The sequence below is a fragment of the Antennarius striatus genome, chromosome 9 (genome assembly GCF_040054535.1).
Source record: "Antennarius striatus isolate MH-2024 chromosome 9, ASM4005453v1, whole genome shotgun sequence".
NCBI lineage: Eukaryota > Metazoa > Chordata > Actinopteri > Lophiiformes > Antennariidae > Antennarius > Antennarius striatus.
This window is the reverse complement of record NC_090784.1, coordinates 21,109,621-21,126,589: the sequence shown is the minus strand read 5'-3', so window position 1 is coordinate 21,126,589 and position 16,969 is coordinate 21,109,621. Positions and strand designations below refer to the sequence as shown.

The 16,969-nt window shown below is 39.8% G+C and overlaps 2 protein-coding genes across 3 annotated transcripts; both read right to left on the bottom strand.

Moving 5' to 3' along the window:
• Positions 1-425: 425 nt before the first annotated feature.
• Positions 426-4,715, bottom strand: LOC137601916 (membrane-spanning 4-domains subfamily A member 6C-like). Its single transcript, XM_068324403.1, has 7 exons — positions 4,560-4,715; positions 3,305-3,492; positions 3,025-3,144; positions 2,200-2,256; positions 1,929-2,129; positions 1,534-1,656; positions 426-1,296 (listed from the first exon to the last, which is right to left on the bottom strand). The coding sequence occupies exons 1-7, from the start codon at positions 4,687-4,689 to the stop codon at positions 1,231-1,233; spliced, it is 885 nt and encodes a 294-aa protein (XP_068180504.1). The 5' UTR covers positions 4,690-4,715; the 3' UTR covers positions 426-1,230.
• Positions 4,716-4,855: 140 nt separating this feature from the next.
• Positions 4,856-9,360, bottom strand: LOC137601917 (membrane-spanning 4-domains subfamily A member 8-like). 2 transcript variants are annotated; one of them, XM_068324404.1, is made up of 7 exons: positions 9,242-9,360; positions 7,707-7,894; positions 7,427-7,546; positions 6,614-6,670; positions 6,344-6,544; positions 5,930-6,052; positions 4,856-5,509 (listed from the first exon to the last, which is right to left on the bottom strand). In XM_068324404.1, exons 2-7 carry the CDS (start codon positions 7,881-7,883, stop codon positions 5,444-5,446), a joined length of 744 nt encoding a protein of 247 aa, XP_068180505.1. In that variant the 5' UTR covers positions 7,884-7,894; positions 9,242-9,360; the 3' UTR covers positions 4,856-5,443. The 2 variants fall into 2 exon arrangements, with proteins under 2 accessions (XP_068180505.1, XP_068180507.1); XM_068324406.1 differs by lacking the exon at positions 9,242-9,360 and adding an exon at positions 8,566-8,655.
• Between the last annotated feature and the right edge of the window lie 7,609 nt (positions 9,361-16,969).

The window sequence follows — 16,969 nt, the reverse complement described above, 5'->3', positions numbered from 1 at the left end:
CGTAATGTATCACTCTTTTTGGAAATCATAGGTAATGATTCTGTTCTGTTTCTGTGTTTCATGACCATAATAAACTCTTCTTACAATTGAGTAATTGTAATATACAGTAACGCAGATTTAATTGACAAAAATTCCAGAGAACAACCCAGCAAGGCCACTACTCATTACTGTTGAAACTGAAAAGACGAAACGTCAGCTATTCAGCCATGGTGGTGCAGTGGGTAAAACTCACTTCAGCAAGACAGTGTTGAGTCCTCTCTGTGCAGTTTTTTTGTTTTGTTTTGTTTTTTCCCATGTCCGTGTGGGTTGTCTGGTTTTCTCTCACCTCCAAAAACATGCAATAAGGCAGGACTTTATACAGTCTTTATTTCATCAATAAAGGTTAAATATTATTATTATTTTGTAAATTGATAATGGCAGTAAAAACATTAATAAACCCAGTGGTGGGCAGTCATAATGTCAGTGGTTGTCTTTGGCATTTAAAGGCCTTTGCAGATGTTTTGAGTTCATTGGCTGATTATAGTGTGGCACCAGGTTTCTTCGATGTTGAACGTTTCCACAATATTCTAATAGATATTCTAAAACAATGGTATTTTCATTAGTATTCACGCATCAAAATTAAGACCAATAAACATTTAAAATATATCAGCCTGTGTGTAATGATGGATATAATTTACAGATTTCACTTCTGGAATGGAATTACTGAAATAAAGAAACTTTGTCACACTGTACTTACCATTTGCTTTCAAACATAAGGCACATTGATTATAAACACAACCACCAGGAACACTCACTAGATTTTGTTTTAAGGTTTTTATATGAACACAACAAGCAAAACCAAGCGAGAAACCGATGGTAGAAATAAAAAAATAAATCATCACCTGTAACAATCATCGATCTAATGCCACCCTCTAAAATATCAAAATGTATTTTGTTTTTGAAAAAGCAGAATTTTTTGTCATATAAGTTTATGAAACTCCCTTTTACTTTAACATATTGATTGAAAGGCAAAAGACAAAAAAAAAAGAACACAATATACCCAAACACAAGTGAGAAGCCGCAGCAATTCCTGTTTAGTGCAGGGTGGTGACAAAGTGTAGAGCTTTTTTAAACAACTCAGAAAAGTATGGTATAGAGACTGTAGTGTGTATCTCATTGATGCTAAAATACAAACTGTCAGTGGAGTAAATGAACATGATTGTAGTAAAAGCACAAAGGCAGGGTTTTCATTTAGGCCACAGGGTCACTGGTGACTTCCTCCAGCAGTGATTTGTACTGTTCTGGGTCATCAAGGCTCTAAAGAGGACAAAATATATAATAAAACATAAAAGTGTGGAAATATCAAAATCAAACAGAAATGGAAATCAGAATCTGACTTTCAAATCTGACTTTCAAATCTGAAAGACAGGAGAAAGAAAAGAGAGAATTTTCAACTTGAAAATCCAGAAATCCAGAAAGTTAGAGGTTAGATCACGGTTCAGAAAATGCATCTGATTTAACTTTCAGGATTTGTCAGGAGTTTTCAGACTCTACCTGATTCTCTGTCTTCTTACTGCACCCCAGGGCCTTAATTCCCAAGACGGCAGCGCTGATGACGACACAGAGTTCCAGGACTGACAGGACAATCAGCAAGATGTTGATACTTCTCCAAAGAGTCTGGTGGGACGTAAAAAAGGCTTCCATGAATGTCTATAAATGGTATTTGGTGGCTTCTGTCCACCACCAAAAACATGCAATCTACTGTAAGAGAAATGTTGTCTGGAGATTGACAACAGGCGTGAATGTGAGAATGAATGGTTGTTTGATAAAATGGCAACTTGTCCAGGGCAAACCCACCTCCTACCGAAAATCAGATGTGATTACAAGTAGGAAAAACAGAAATAATTCCTCTCTTTTATCAGATATTCAGCAAGTTTTTCAGAACTTACCTGAACCAATGTTGCTCCCTCCACACATTTTTCCATGAATATTTCCTCCCGAGGAGATAAAGTTGGTCTGTCGTAGTCTGAATAGTAGTTTTTGTGACAAATCCACCATACCCCAATGTGTGATATGTTGGCACTGTACAGGACGATGGCTGCAATTGCAAAACTAACTCCTACTATATTCAGAAATACATTTAGGAGGACCTGAAATACAAAACATTCAGTTTATGTACAACCAAACACAAAAAACATGCTTTAGAGCCAAACTACTCACCAGACATGGACTGGGAAACTTCTCAGACAAAATGCTCATGATGCCAAACATAATAAACTAGACAAAAGAGAAAACAAACATTTTAACTCCCAATCTTCCAAAAGAAACAGTGACTATCAAAATGATTCAAAGGGTTTTAACTGTGAGTTTGTTAAAAAAAAAAAAATTTAAAAACAGATTTTATATAAATGGAGTGAGAGTGGAATAACAATAATCATGAAAATGTGTCAATGAAGTCTACTAGACTGGGCAAAAAAATTGGTAAGTTAGTTAAAAGACTGAATTTGTTTTAGTTACAACATAAAAATACTTCCTAAAAATGTAGTATATTAAACTCAATACCTGTTTTTCTAATGATTACATCAACAGGTGGATATTATTCCAATTTTTTCTTTTTTCACATTTTATCTTGATGTGGCAGAAATATCTTCTTTCTGTTTATGTCTTAATTAGTAGCTTGTAGTTATAAACAATCACCTAAGAAGATCAAATAAAAATAAAAGATGAGGACAGAAATCCGTATTACTGTCACGGGTCAGTCAGTGGACCACATTATTGAAAAAGAATCAGTACACATAATGAGAAGACTGACAAACAAGCACAAATGTCACGTCTGGAATCACACATTCAGCATTAACTTCAAGGTTCAAGAAAAGAACTGAATGGGAGTACAGAATTCACCTTTAGGAGTTTCACATTTTGGCACTTCAAAATACGGTGAGATTTTGTGTTTTGGTATAGATTTGGGAATAAATGGTGTAAAAACAAACAAACAAACAAACAAACAAACAAACAAACAAAACAAAGCCACAGTAGCTGACTTACCAGTCCTCCGACCCAAAAGGCAAAACCGCTTTCTTGAATTTGCCAAAAAGATATACGTCCATCAGTAAAGAGGATCGATCCGATTCCAATGTTGAGCAACCCAACCATAATATGCAGCGCCTGTGAAGAAAACACAGCTGTGAACAACACGACCAGTCCAGTCAGTTAACAGGTGATGCTGTTTCATGTGGAGCAACCCTGAGGTTCAGATCATCCTGATACAGCTAACTGGACCTCTAGTTCTCATAGAACTTCAATCACACTTGAGGTAGTAACTCACCCCCAGTACTGACTGACTAGTCCGCTGGACACTCTTCAAGTGCTGAGACACAGAGCAGCATGCAGGACTGTAGCAAAGACCCTTGAGGATCTGGCAAAGTGGTGGACAAGAACTTTGTGGGTCAGAGGTCAAAGTGAACAGAGTGACCCCATCGGCCTTGGCCATTGTCAGGGACATCCTGCCTGTTCCTGTGAAGGAGACAACATTTCATCAATCTGAGTACAGTCACAGCTGCTGACCTCTGCACCTCACTGCACACACATTTCACCCCTCCGCTTTGTTCACGACTGACTTTACAGATCCTTTCCAATTGCTTTGATTGTGTTTGTTTCTGCAATTAATTCCTCGGTATGATGATTGACCATCATCTGGATCTCAAAATATTAGTAGGTATTCTAATGGGTTTTTTTTTCTTCCAACATCACAAAATGCACAGTGGTAAAAGATCTACCACACATTAAAGTCTGTACAGGTTTCAAGCAATTAATCCAGATCTGATGATGATTTAATTTTTAAGAGTGGACTAAAATATTAAATGCGACGTCAGTTTTTATACATTATAAATATGTATGAGGTCATAACATCTCTTCTATGAATGGTATTAATTCAGAGTGACGTGTATTCTGTGCCTCAATGTTTGCTCATCTTTCACACTTCCTGGTTTCCACAAGAACAAACACATGACGTCACTGAACATTTTTTAACTACTCATTTTAATTTCATCCGTTTCAATATCAAACTGGATGAAGTACAAACAAGCAAAAATACAACTGTCACGATTATATTAAGTTGAATTTAATAAAAATGAAAGCTGCCAGCAGGAAACACGTGTATCTCGTCTAAACTACGGCTTCATTAAAATTAGCTAGAACTCAGCTTGTCTTCCACTTCCGCATTAGCATCCCGATGACGTCAGATATCTGGCACTCAGAGCGAACAAGTCCACCAATGACCAAGAATTAACTCCTGAAATATGTGCCTGTTTTTAATTCTAGCAGATCCATTTGGTTTTTTTCTTTCGGGGATTTTAAAACATTATCTCTAACTGTACTGCAAATACAAAGTCTTTTTAAGCAAGTTTTAAAATGCTCAACAATCGTCCTGTGAGTTTCAACTTTAAATATTCATCCACTAATACATTTTGCTTTCACTGCATGGATAATATAATTGAGTTAACTTTAAGAAGTGACCCCACCATATGCGTTCTAAAAACTGTGAAATTGAATCAAGATCAGAATCAAACATCAAGTCTTACTTTTTAATGGATTGTATCCACCTCGCAAAACCTGTATTTGTTGCTCCGTTGTTGTTCGGGGTAGGAGGAGGGCAGGAAGTGCTCCCGGAAGTCCCTCCTTCCAACACACACTTAACCCTTTACTGAGCATTTATTCATACATTTCATTTCAGAATGAAACATTTAAGATTTCAAATGGACCATCTGATAGGAGAGAATCGTTTCTTTAAAAGTTTGATGTACTCCTCTTTACAGTAATATTGTCTGTAGAGTCTATACAAGTTTCACCAGTGACAATACTACAAAATAAAACAAGAAAATATGAATGATTTAATATAGAACAAGCAGGAAATAAACGATTAAGGTCACAAATACATACGTATACCGAACTTACACTATGTTTCAAGCATAGTGACTTAAAGGCACATTGATTATGAACACAATAAACTGGAACATTAAATAGAAGATTGTTTCAGTTTTTACATGAACACAATGAGCAAAACTAATTAAGAAACTAATGGCAGAGAAAAAAAAGAGTAAATCATCATCTGTTACAGTCATCAGTCGAACGCCATTTTCTATAACATTAAAATGTGTTTTGTTTTTTGAAATAAGCAAAAATTGTTTGTCTTACACGTTAATGAAACTCCCTTTTAGTTTTCAACATTTAGATTGAAAGGAAATACAATAAACAAAAAATACAATAAACCCCAACAGAAGATGACAAACTGAAGCAATTCCTGTTTAGTGAAGGGTGATAACAAAGTGCAGAGCTTTTTTAAACAACACCTGTCAGAAAGGTGTGGTATAGAGACTGTACTGTGCAATTCTTGATGCTAAAACACAAACTGTTAGTGGTGTAAATGAACAGGATTGTAGTAACAGCACAAAGGCAGGGTTTTCATTTAGGCCACAGGGTCACTGGTGACTTCCTCCAGCAGTGGTTTGTACTGTTCTGGGTCATCAAGGCTCTAAAGAGGACAAAGTATATAATAAAACATAAAAGTGTGGAAATATCAAAATCTAGGACACATTTTCAGCGTTAATCTGGTGCTTCAAGTTAGCATTACATGAAACAGCTAACCAAAGAGACCCTCCTTCTCATTATGTCAGAATATTGCCGTAATCCAAGCCTTAACACTGATGACTGTTGATCTAGACACAGTTACGGGAGAATCAAACAGAAATGGAAATCAGAATCTGACTTTTATATCTGAGCAACAGGAGAAAAAAAAGAGACAATCTTCAATTTGAAAGGTAACATTCAGAAAGTTAGAGGTTACATCACGGCTGGAGGTTCAGAACCTGAACTTTTACAGTAGAGTAGGTGCAAGAAAAAAAAAAATCAGATTTCACACTACCGAGATTTGTCACAAGTTTACAGACTCTACCTGATTCTCTGTCTTCTTGCTGCACCCCAGGGCCTTAATTCCCAAGATGGCAGCGCTGAGGGCGACACAGAGTTCCAGAACTGACAGGACAACCAGCAAAATGTTGATACTTCTCAAAACAACCTGGTAAGACATCAAAAAAGCTTTCATGAATTTCTTAAATGATATTTGGAGGCTTCTTTCAACCACCATAAACCTGCAATTTACTGTAGCAGACATGTTGTCTCAAGATCGAGTGGTTCTTTTAATGGTTGCTGGGATTAATAAAGTTCTATCTTTTATTTTGTTTGATAAAATGGCAACTTGTCCAGGGTAACCCAACTTCTTCCCCAAAATCAGATGGGATTACATACAAGGCAAACATAAATAATTCCTTCCTTTAATCAGATATTTAGTTAATTTTTCAGCACTTACCTGAACCAGTGTTTCTCCCTCCATACATTTTTCAAGGAGGATCTTCTCCCGAGGAGATAAAGTTGGCCTGCCGTAGTCTGAATAATAGTCATTGTGACACATCCACCATACCCATATGTCTGATATATTGATCATGTACAGGACGATGGCTGCAATTGCAAAACCAACTCCAGCTATATTCAGAAACACATTTAGGAGGACCTGAAATACAAAACATTCAGTTTATGTACAACCAAATACAAAAACATGCTTTAGAGCCAAACTACTCACCAGACATGGACTGGGAAACTTCTCAGACAAAATGCTCATGATGCCAAACATAATAAACTAGACAAAAGAGAAAACAAACATTTTAACTCCCAATCTTCCAAAAGAAACAGTGACTATCAAAATGATTCAAAGGGTTTTAACTGTGAGTTTGTTAAAAAAGAATTTTAAAAACAGATTTTATATAAATGGAGTGAGAGTGGAATAACAATAATCATGAAAATGTGCGAATGAAGTCTACTAGACTGGGCAAAAAAATTGGTAAGTTAGTTAAAAGACTGAATTTGTTTTAGTTACAACATAAAAATACTTCCTAAAAATGTAGTATATTAAACTCAATACCTGTTTTTCTAATGATTACATCAACAGGTGGATATTATTCCAATTTTTTCTTTTTTCACATTTTATCTTGATGTGGCAGAAATATCTTCTTTCTGTTTATGTCTTAATTAGTAGCTTGTAGTCATAAACAATCACCTAAGAAGATCAAATAAAATAAAAGATGAGGACAGAAATCCGTATTACTGTCACGGGTCAGTCAGTGGACCACATTATTGAGAAAGAATCAGTACACATAATGAGAAGACTGACAAAAAAGCACAAATGTCACGTCTGGAATCACACATTCAGCATTAACTTCAAGGTTCAAGAAAAGAACTGAATGGGAGTACAGAATTCACCTTTAGGAGTTTCACATTTTGGCACTTCAAAATATGGTGAGATTTTGTGTTTTGGTAGAGATTTGGGAATAAATGGTGTAAAAACAAACAAACAAACAAACAAACAAACAAAACAAAGCCACAGTAGCTGACTTACCAGTCCTCCGACCCAAAAGGCAAAACCGCTTTCTTGAATTTGCCAAAAAGATATACGTCCATTAGTAAAGAGGATCGATCCGATTCCAATGTTGAGCAACCCAACCATAATATGCAGCGCCTGTGAAGAAAACACAGCTGTGAACAACACGACCAGTCCAGTCAGTTAACAGGTGATGCTGTTGCATGTGGAGCAACCCTGAGGTTCAGATCATCCTGATACAGCTAACTGGACCTCTAGTTCTCATAGAACTTCAATCACACTTGAGGTAGTAACTCACCCCCAGTACTGACTGACTAGTCCGCTGGACACTCTTCAAGTGCTGAGACACAGAGCAGCATGCGGGACTGTAGCAAAGACCCTTGAGGATCTGGCAAAGTGGTGGACAAGAACTTTGTGGGTCAGAGGTCAAAGTGAACACAGTGACCCCATCGGCCTTGGCCATTGTCAGGGACATCCTGCCTGTTCCTGTGAGGGAGACAACATTTCATTAATCTGAGTACAGTCACAGCTGCTGACCTCTGCACCTCACTGCACACACATTTCACCCCTCCGCTTTGTTCACGACTGACTTTACAGATCCTTTCCAATTGCTCTGACTGTGTTTTGTTGTGTTTATGTCTGCATTGAATAAGTCAGTCGGATGATTGACCATCATCTGGATCTCAAAATATTACTAGCTATTACAATATTTTTGCATCTACCTTCAGGCTCCACGTCTGCTAAACTTTCCCTCTTCTTGCTCTGCATGGAACGAATACATGACGTCACTGAACATTTTAACAACGCATTTCTATATTATCCCAAATTGCATGAAGGACAAGCAAGCACAACACGACTGATGCGATAATATTGAGTTAAATTTTTCAAAACCAAGGCTGGCGGTGAGAAGCAGTATATCTCGTCCTGAAATATAACTTTATTAAAGTTAGCCCTCAAAGAAAAAACACGAACCGTTTCAGATGGAAGGTTGTTGTGAGGCTGTCCTCAGGACGAAAACAGTAGTGTAAAAAAACAACAACACGACTTTATTCCAATGGGAGAGATATTTCATGTATAAGATATTTTAAAGCATTAATATCCGTTATATGGACCAAACATGTCACGAAAAGCACCAAAAAAAAACCCAAAAAACTCACAGAATCTCTATGCCGAATCCTTCCGCCAATGATCGGAGACAGCCAATAGTAACACAGCTAGGACTGAGCTTGTCTCCCACTTCCGCATTAGCATCCCGGTGACGTCAAATATGTGACGTCAGATGAACGTCTATAATGAACTTCTAGCCATTCTATTGACTTTGTATGGCATAGAGCGACAAACGGTTTTATTTTAAAATATATTATTATCTTTAATCAAATAGGGATAAAAGTAATGCTATCACAGATCATTTTATTGTGATAATATAGATTTTAGGAACAAATGGCTGTAAAATAGAGATTAAAGGTCAGCTGGGTTTAAATGGCCCTCACCAGAGCGAACAACTCCACCAAAGAAAAAAAGTATTTAACTCCTTAAATATGTGCCTGTTTTTAATTCAAGCAGATCCACTATAATAGGGGGAAATGCTCGACATACATGTCATACATGAAAGAGAAACCTATTTGTTTTAAACCACATGACACCCACTGCTCCTTACTACGTTTTAAAAATGCTTAACAATCGTCTGGTAAATATTCATCCATTATTAAACTTTATTTCCATTTCACGGTAAATATAATTGGGTTAACTTGAAACTTACAGAACACGACCATATGCATTCTAAAAAAGGGGGTTAAAATTGATTCAGGATCAGAATCAATCATCAAGTCTTACTTTTTATTCGATTTGATCCACCTCGCAAAGTCTATCTCGTCGTTGCGCAGTTGTTGTTTGGGAGGAATTGTTCCCAGAAGTTCCTCCTCCCTGTGACAGCTCACACACACACTTAACCCTTTATGGAGCTTTTCACTTCATTTCAGAATAAAATATTACAGATTTCCAATGTGTAGCGACTTCCAAACCAATAAGTCGCTGAGAGGCTGACGACGGGGCCCTCCTTTGTCAGACGCGCTTCCAGGCAAAAATCACCACGATACATAAAAATACGTTTAATCCTTTATTAACAAAAAATAATAATCAACTCATAAAAAACTGTTCACAAACTCATATAAGCGACTCACAAAGACGTATCAATAAAAACGTTGCGTGATGTGTTGCGTTTTGCGTGTTTGCGGCGGTCAACAAAAAATACGGCAACCCCGCTCACCCTCTCTCTCTCTCCTCCACACAGGTGAGAAGATACCCTATTTAACCTATATTGACGTTCACGCCCACATCCACTTATTCCTTCAATGAGATCACAAAAAAAACAATAACATCACAAATAACAACAAATACAATATTCAAACCATCATCATATCATCTCATAATACAAAATACCTGTACATTCATTCATGGCTCCTACACTCCAGCCCCTAATTATTAGGATAACACATAATAATTACCCACACTCATATTATAGGAGGCATGAAACAGTTAAAAGCTTAATATCATTTAAGTCCATAACACATATCTTGTCTTCTGTCTTCTTTCTTCCTGTGTCAGAAGTAAAGGCAACAACCAGTCTGTCAAAAGAAGTTTTTAGCCATCAGTCTTTAGCAAGTCAGTCAAAATCAAAGTCAAACTGGGAGTCAAAGCATTCCAGTATTCAGCAGCTGCTCCTCATCCAGCTTCAGCCTCCTGTAGTAGACAGATCTTTGTTATTGGACGATCCAGACAACTGCTCTTTGTTTTAATCCGCACCTGACGCACAAATCCTCGTTTGTCTGGAAAGGTTTGAAGGACCTTTCCCATGACCCAGGAATTTCGAGGAGCCGTATTGTCCATAATGAGCACTATATCTCCAGGGACAATATTGCGCTTCACTCTGGTCCATCTCTGACGCTCCTGTAGTTGTGGTAAGTATTCTCTAACCCACCTTTTCCAGAATAAATCTGCCATGTATTGCACCTGCTTCCATCGCCTGCGAGCATACACATCCGCCTCCTGGCAGTCTCCTGGTGGTAATGATGGTAAGGTTTTTAACAGCAACAGGTGATTGGGTGTCAATGCTTCCAGGTCGTTTGGATCTGTAGATGCTTTGGTAATCGGCCGGCTGTTGATTATGGATTCCACCTCACAAAGAACTGTGTGAAGTCCCTCTTCATCCAGATTTTGCACATTCAAAGTAGAATTTAGGACTTTTCTCACCGAACGGATTAGCCGCTCCCAAGATCCTCCGTGATGCGAACCAGCAGGGGGGTTAAAGGTCCATTTAATTCCTTTCTGGAGAAGTGCATTATTGATCTGAGACTGGTTCCACTGTTCAATAGCTGTTCTCAACTCACGCTCCGCTCCAATGAAATTTGTCCCATTGTCTGAGCGCAGTTCCTGAACTTGACCTCGTCTTGCTATAAAGCGTCTGAGTGCATTTATGAAGGAGTCGGTGTCCAGTGAAGTTGCCACTTCAATGTGAATTGCACGTATAGCCAGACAGGTAAAGATAACACCATATCTCTTTACAACACTCCTTCTGCTCTTCACCTCAAACGGTCCAAAATAGTCCACTCCAACATGAGTAAATGGTGGCTCATCTGGAGTTACTCTCTCAACAGGTAGATCTGCCATCTGCTGGAACAACGGCTGAGCGTTCAGTCTACGACAGATGACACACTTGGATAAAACGCTCCTTATAGCTGTACCAGCCCCAGTAATCCAGTACTTCTCCCGCAGTTTGGCTAGCATGTGGTTACGGCCGCCATGTCCCACCTCTTGGTGAATATGCCTCAGAAGCATGTCTGAGATATGGAAGTCCTTAGCCAGTATTAGGGGATGTTTAGCCTCCGTGGGCATAGATGATCTGCTCAACCGACCGCCAACTCTCAGAACACCATCTTCAACACGTGGGCAAAGTTTATAAATGTGGCTATGGCCCTTAACACTTTCGCCATTTTGCAGCCTGGAGAATTCTTCTGGAAACTTCTTCCTCTGGCAGAACCTGATGATCTCCAGTTCAGCCTTCTCCAGTTCCTCTACTGACAGACAACTTGGAACTATCTTCCTCTTGAAAGCATCCATATCTTCCTCTAAAGAACATCTTTGTTGTATCACATCCAAATTAGACTGTGAAAGTTCGGTGTTCAACTGTTTCCTCTTCTTGTAACACGCCAAGAGCCAGTCCTTGAATCTCAACATCCAAGCCACGGATCTTTTCAGACCAGTCCAAGATGAAAAGTAAGTGATCATGCGAGTCACAGCATCACTCTCTTCTCTGGCCTGTACAGCATTCACAACAGCAGCTTTCTTGATCTCAGGGTCATCTGGTGGAAGCTGATGAACGTCCTCAGGATTAACAGGCCATATACACTCAGGTTGACAGAGAAAAGGCGGACCCAAAACCCATGTTAGATTCTTGAGGAATGCATCCACTTTCAAACCTCTAGAGGCTACATCGGCTGGGTTGCTTGCAGTGTCAACATACCTCCATTGAGAAGACCGTGAGACCTTGAGAATTTCTGAAACTCGGTTGGCAACAAAGACTTTGAACCTGGAAGTCTCATTCTTGATGTATTTTAGCACGGATGCACTGTCTGTCCAAAATACAGAATTGTGAAGTTCCATTTGCAACTCTCTCCTCCACAAGACATCAATGCGGCTTGCCATGGTGGCAGCAATGAGTTCCATACGAGGGATGGTAACCGACTTAAGTGGAGCTACCCTAGCCTTTCCCATGACAAAAGCACTGTGCACTTGTGAGCGTGTGCTATGCAACAGCAGGTAAGTCACTACTCCGTAGCCATCTTCACTTGCGTCACAGAAATGGTGCAGCTGTGCTGTAGTTGTTTCTCCAAAGTCTAGTGGTTTCAGGCATCTCATGATGTTAAAATTCTCTAGACGGCACAGTTCCTGCAGCCAAGTCATCCATCCATGAGCAACTGAGTCAGGTATGATGTCATCCCAGCCAAGTGATTTCCTGCACAGGTCCCTTAAAATTTTCTTGGCAAGCAACACAACAGGGCTCAGGATTCCAAGAGGATCGAAGATGGAGCTGACAGTTGAGAGAATTCCTCTCCTGGTGAGTGGTCTGTCCTTAATGATGATCTTGAACTTAAAACTGTCAGACTGGATGCACCATTCCACACCAAGCACTCTCTCCAACGGTAGCTGATCCTGATCCAGGTCCAATCCTTTCGTGTCCTTAGCTCTGTGACTTTCAGGTATTACAGTCATAACCTCACGTCTGTTGCTTATCCATTTCCTAAGCTGGAAACCACCCTTCGCACAGATGGAGACAAGGTCATGATAGAGAGATACAGCTTTGTCTTCTGAAGGCACAGACACCAGACAATCATCGACATAGAAGCAATGTAGGACCTTATCAATCACCTCTTGGCTGAACTGTTCTTTATTATCTTCTGCACATTTCCTGAGAGCAAAGTTGGCGCAGCTGGGAGATGAAGTCGCGCCAAAGAGATGCACCAACATCCTGAAATCTCTGAGTTCTTGATTTAAATCTCCATCAGGCCACCAGAGAAACCTCAAGAAATCGGCATCTTCAGCTGGCACCCGTACTTGGTGAAACATGGATTCAACATCTGCCAAGATTACCACTGGTTCCTTTCTGAATCTGGTCACCACCCCAATCAATGAACTCGTCAGATCTGGACCTTGTAGGAGCTGAGCATTAAGAGATGTTCCTTGGAAACTCGCTCCACAGTCAAAGACAACTCTTATCTTCTTCTTTGTTGGATGGTAAACGCCATGGTGGGGGATATACCAGACCTTGCCATTGCAGCATTCCAACTCCTCTTCAGGCACCTTTTCTGCATAACCTTTGGCAACCAGATCATTCATAAAGGCTGTGTAGTCTGAATAGAATGATGAGTCCTTCAAAAGCCTTTTCTTCAGGTACTTGGCACGTTGCTCCACAATTATTCTGTTATTTGGCATGTTGAGTTCCTCATTCCTTAACGGTAAGCCAATCTGGTAATGGCCATTCACTTGCTTTGCTGAGTTTGTAACCAAGTCCATAAACCTTTGATCCTCTCTTGACATTCCAGGTTGCTCATCCATACTGCATTCAGGGAAATCCATCTTGAACTGTTGCTGCCAAAGTTCATCCAAATTCACAACTGACACTCTGTTCACTGACAACTCTGGCTGCTCGCAATCCATTGCTTCCTCACGTTCTACCTTCAGAGGTCCATTCACAGTCCATCCCAGCATCGTCCTGATAGCATAGGGTCCTCCATTTACACTGTGAATGATTTGCAATGGTTCCAAGGCCTTAGGAACATTTGTTCCAATCAACAGTTCAATCTCCGCATCTATTTCAGGCAAACAAACTTGTTTTAAATGAGGCCATCCCTGAAGATCCCTCGGTCTTGGAATGTTCCCACTGTGGACAGGCATACGCTCCTGTGTGAAAGTTTTGGGCAGTTCACAGAAATTATCATACTTTAAGCCAGAAACTTCCAATCCCGACACGATATGGCTGCTCACCACCTTTTCTTGGCCCATCGTCCGCAAAAGAATACGTGTCTTCTTTCCTCTGAGGCCAAGCTTGTGCATCAGCGCCTCTGTGCAGAATACTGCTGTACTTCCTTGATCTAAAAAGGCATATGTGGTAACAGTTTTGCTGCCCTTTTTTGACTTAATTTGTACAGGTACTATAGGAAGTTTACAATCATGATCACCAGCCCCAGTTAGACCACTTGACACTAGGGTGCGGTCCACTGTTATCTCTGATTTCTCCTTTTCTTGTTCAGAGTCCTTTGCTTTTTCCTTTGGAGGGATATGAAGAATAGTTGGATGTAGGAGACCACACTTTGCACAAGAAATACGTTTTCTGCAATCTTTGCTGACGTGTCCTGTACACAGACAGCCAAAGCAGACACCTTTTTCTCGTAAGAAGCCTATCTTCTCTTTGTGGGTTCTTCTCTCCAACTGAGGACACAAATCCAATGTGTGTCCGCCTTCACAACAAAGACACATCCTCCTTGAAGCTTGAAGCTGTTCCTTCTCTTTGGTTCTGGGTTGAGTTTTGATTCCTACTGGAGCTACAGTGGTGGCAAAGCTTGTTCCTTTCATCCCAGTGCGTGGCTGTTGCTTGAGTTTGTTCATACCTTTATTTAATGTTGCTGAGGGAACATCCTGGATATTTCCAAACACTGGGTCAGTTAAGATTTTTACTTGTCTCTCAATAAAATTGGTGATGTCACTAAATGTAGGTCTCTGATTGCGCCTCTCTTGCAACTCACAGGCTACAGTTCTCCACTTGTCTCTGAATTTGTAAGGCAACTTCTTTATAATGGCGAGCATGTTGGCAGGTAGATCTAGCTCATTCAAGTATTCCACCCCTTCCATGGCATTCGAGCAACTTCTGAGGAAAAGACTGTAGTCTTGGAGAGCCTTTACGTCCTCTGTTTTGATGGAAGGCCAAGACAGAGCCCTTTCCATATATGCAGAAGCTACTTTCTGCTCATTTCCAAAATGCTCCCTTAGTAGAGCTTTAGCCTTAAAGTAGCCTCTTTCTGGGTTCAAGTGCTGGCAGCTTGTAACTAGTTGCTTAGGATGTCCTCTAGTGTACTGCTCCAAGAAATAGAGTCTGTCGCTGTAGTTTTCAGTGTTTCTTTCCACACCATTCTCAAAAGCTTTAAAAAATGCATGATATTTCAATGGATCACCATCAAAAATTGGGATCTCTCTCTTTGGTAACGATGAGAGGCATTGCTGCTGTATCAGAAGGGTAGTTATTTCATTTTGCTTTCTCATAATTCCCAGCATATTGTTTTGATCCTCATTTTGTGATCTAAATCCAGCATTCCATACATCTCCATTTTGAGTTTGGGTGTTCTCATTAGCACTGTAATTCACTGAATATTGTTTTGGTTGGTTAAGTGACACAGGCTCAGAATGGATGAAGTGAGGTGCAGTTTTCTCCTTAGGCTTTGCTCCTTGGTCCACATAATCATGTTTAATTTCCTTTTGGTTCAGTGACATTTGTGGAATAAAAGAATTTGCATTAGCATTGAGAGCCTTTTGGTTTGATTTTCCCTTTTCCAGGTAAGAGTTCATTCCATCAGAATGCTTCGATAAGGAACTCTTTCCACTTCGAATGCTCTGAGATCGTAAAACGTTTAACTTAGCCATGTGCGCTGCAATATCTTCATCCAATTTAAGCTGCTCTTTCTTTCTCCTCAGACGTTCCTCTTGTTCTTCCAGCTCCTGTTTGTTCTTAAGAAGTTTCTGTCTTGCCATTAAAGCTGCCAAGTCAGCCTCAGCCTTAAGACGTGTAGAAGAAGCAGAAGAAACAGTTGACTTTCTTCTAGTAGAGGAGTTTTTGCTTCCCACATTTGATATACTGTCACTTGGTTGTATGTTGTCTTGAATGTCCTCTGTCATGAATATGGACACAGCCTGAGTTGGTGTTTGATGTTCATCCTCTGTTGGATAAGGAAACACTCCTTCTCTAATTACAGCAGGATCCGAATGTCCAAAGTTGGTATTTTGTTGTGGTTCTTCAGATTCACTTAGCCACTTTTTAACCTCTTCTTCAAATGTGTTACTGTATCCCATGATGCTGGCAAACCATTCGTTTTGTTTGCTTCGTTCATCCTCAGGCAGCAGAGGAATCAACACATTATGTGATGTGATAGCATTTTCACAAAGTTGAATTAAATTCTCAAGATGAGGTTGAACATGTGAAACATTTTCCCTGCTTTTCATAAGTGCTTTCATTTCAGGTATGAGCCCTTTTATTTTATTCACGGTGATTTTGCGTTCATGCTGAAGTTTTTCAATTTTATTTGCCCAGGCCTTGGCTGTGAGTTTAGTTTCTCTTTTGCCACACTCCATTTCAACACCAGCATTCGTTTTACTCATTTTTCATAAGTTTCACTTTGACCTTTTTTTTTTTTTTCAGTTTGTACCTTTTCGATTTTTATTTATTTTATTTTATTCAAAATATTTTTTGCGCATTTAAACCACATTCACAGACGAAAAAAGGGGTTCATGTAGTCATCATCATCCCACACAGCAGCAGCGCAGCAGCAACGTCAGAGCGACAGAACGGAGGTTCATACATTCATTGCATGGAGATAAGTTTGGCATCAGAATGAACAACGATAATAACACTGATGCGATGAAACATTAAGTCACCAACACGCCATCGTTCCCAATGAACAAACGGCAGTCAATATGGAAGCCGCATTCCTTCCATCAATATTCAGCCGCATGCGTGCATCTACAGGTGTGGCTCACCTGGCTGTAGTTCACTTTGCCAGCGGCTCCCAATCTGTTCAACAACCAGCTCCTACCTCCGTAGTTTATCTCCGAAGATGGGGTTTTTTTTTATTTGGTCCACTTCCTCCTTTTTCACTCTTGATCATTTGATCCGTTGCGCTGTCAGATGATGTTTCCTTTCAATGCTTGCCTTTTTTGTTGACAAAAATGTAGCGACTTCCAAACCAATAAGTCGCTGAGAGGCTGACGACGGGGCCCTCCTTTGTCAGACGCGCTTCC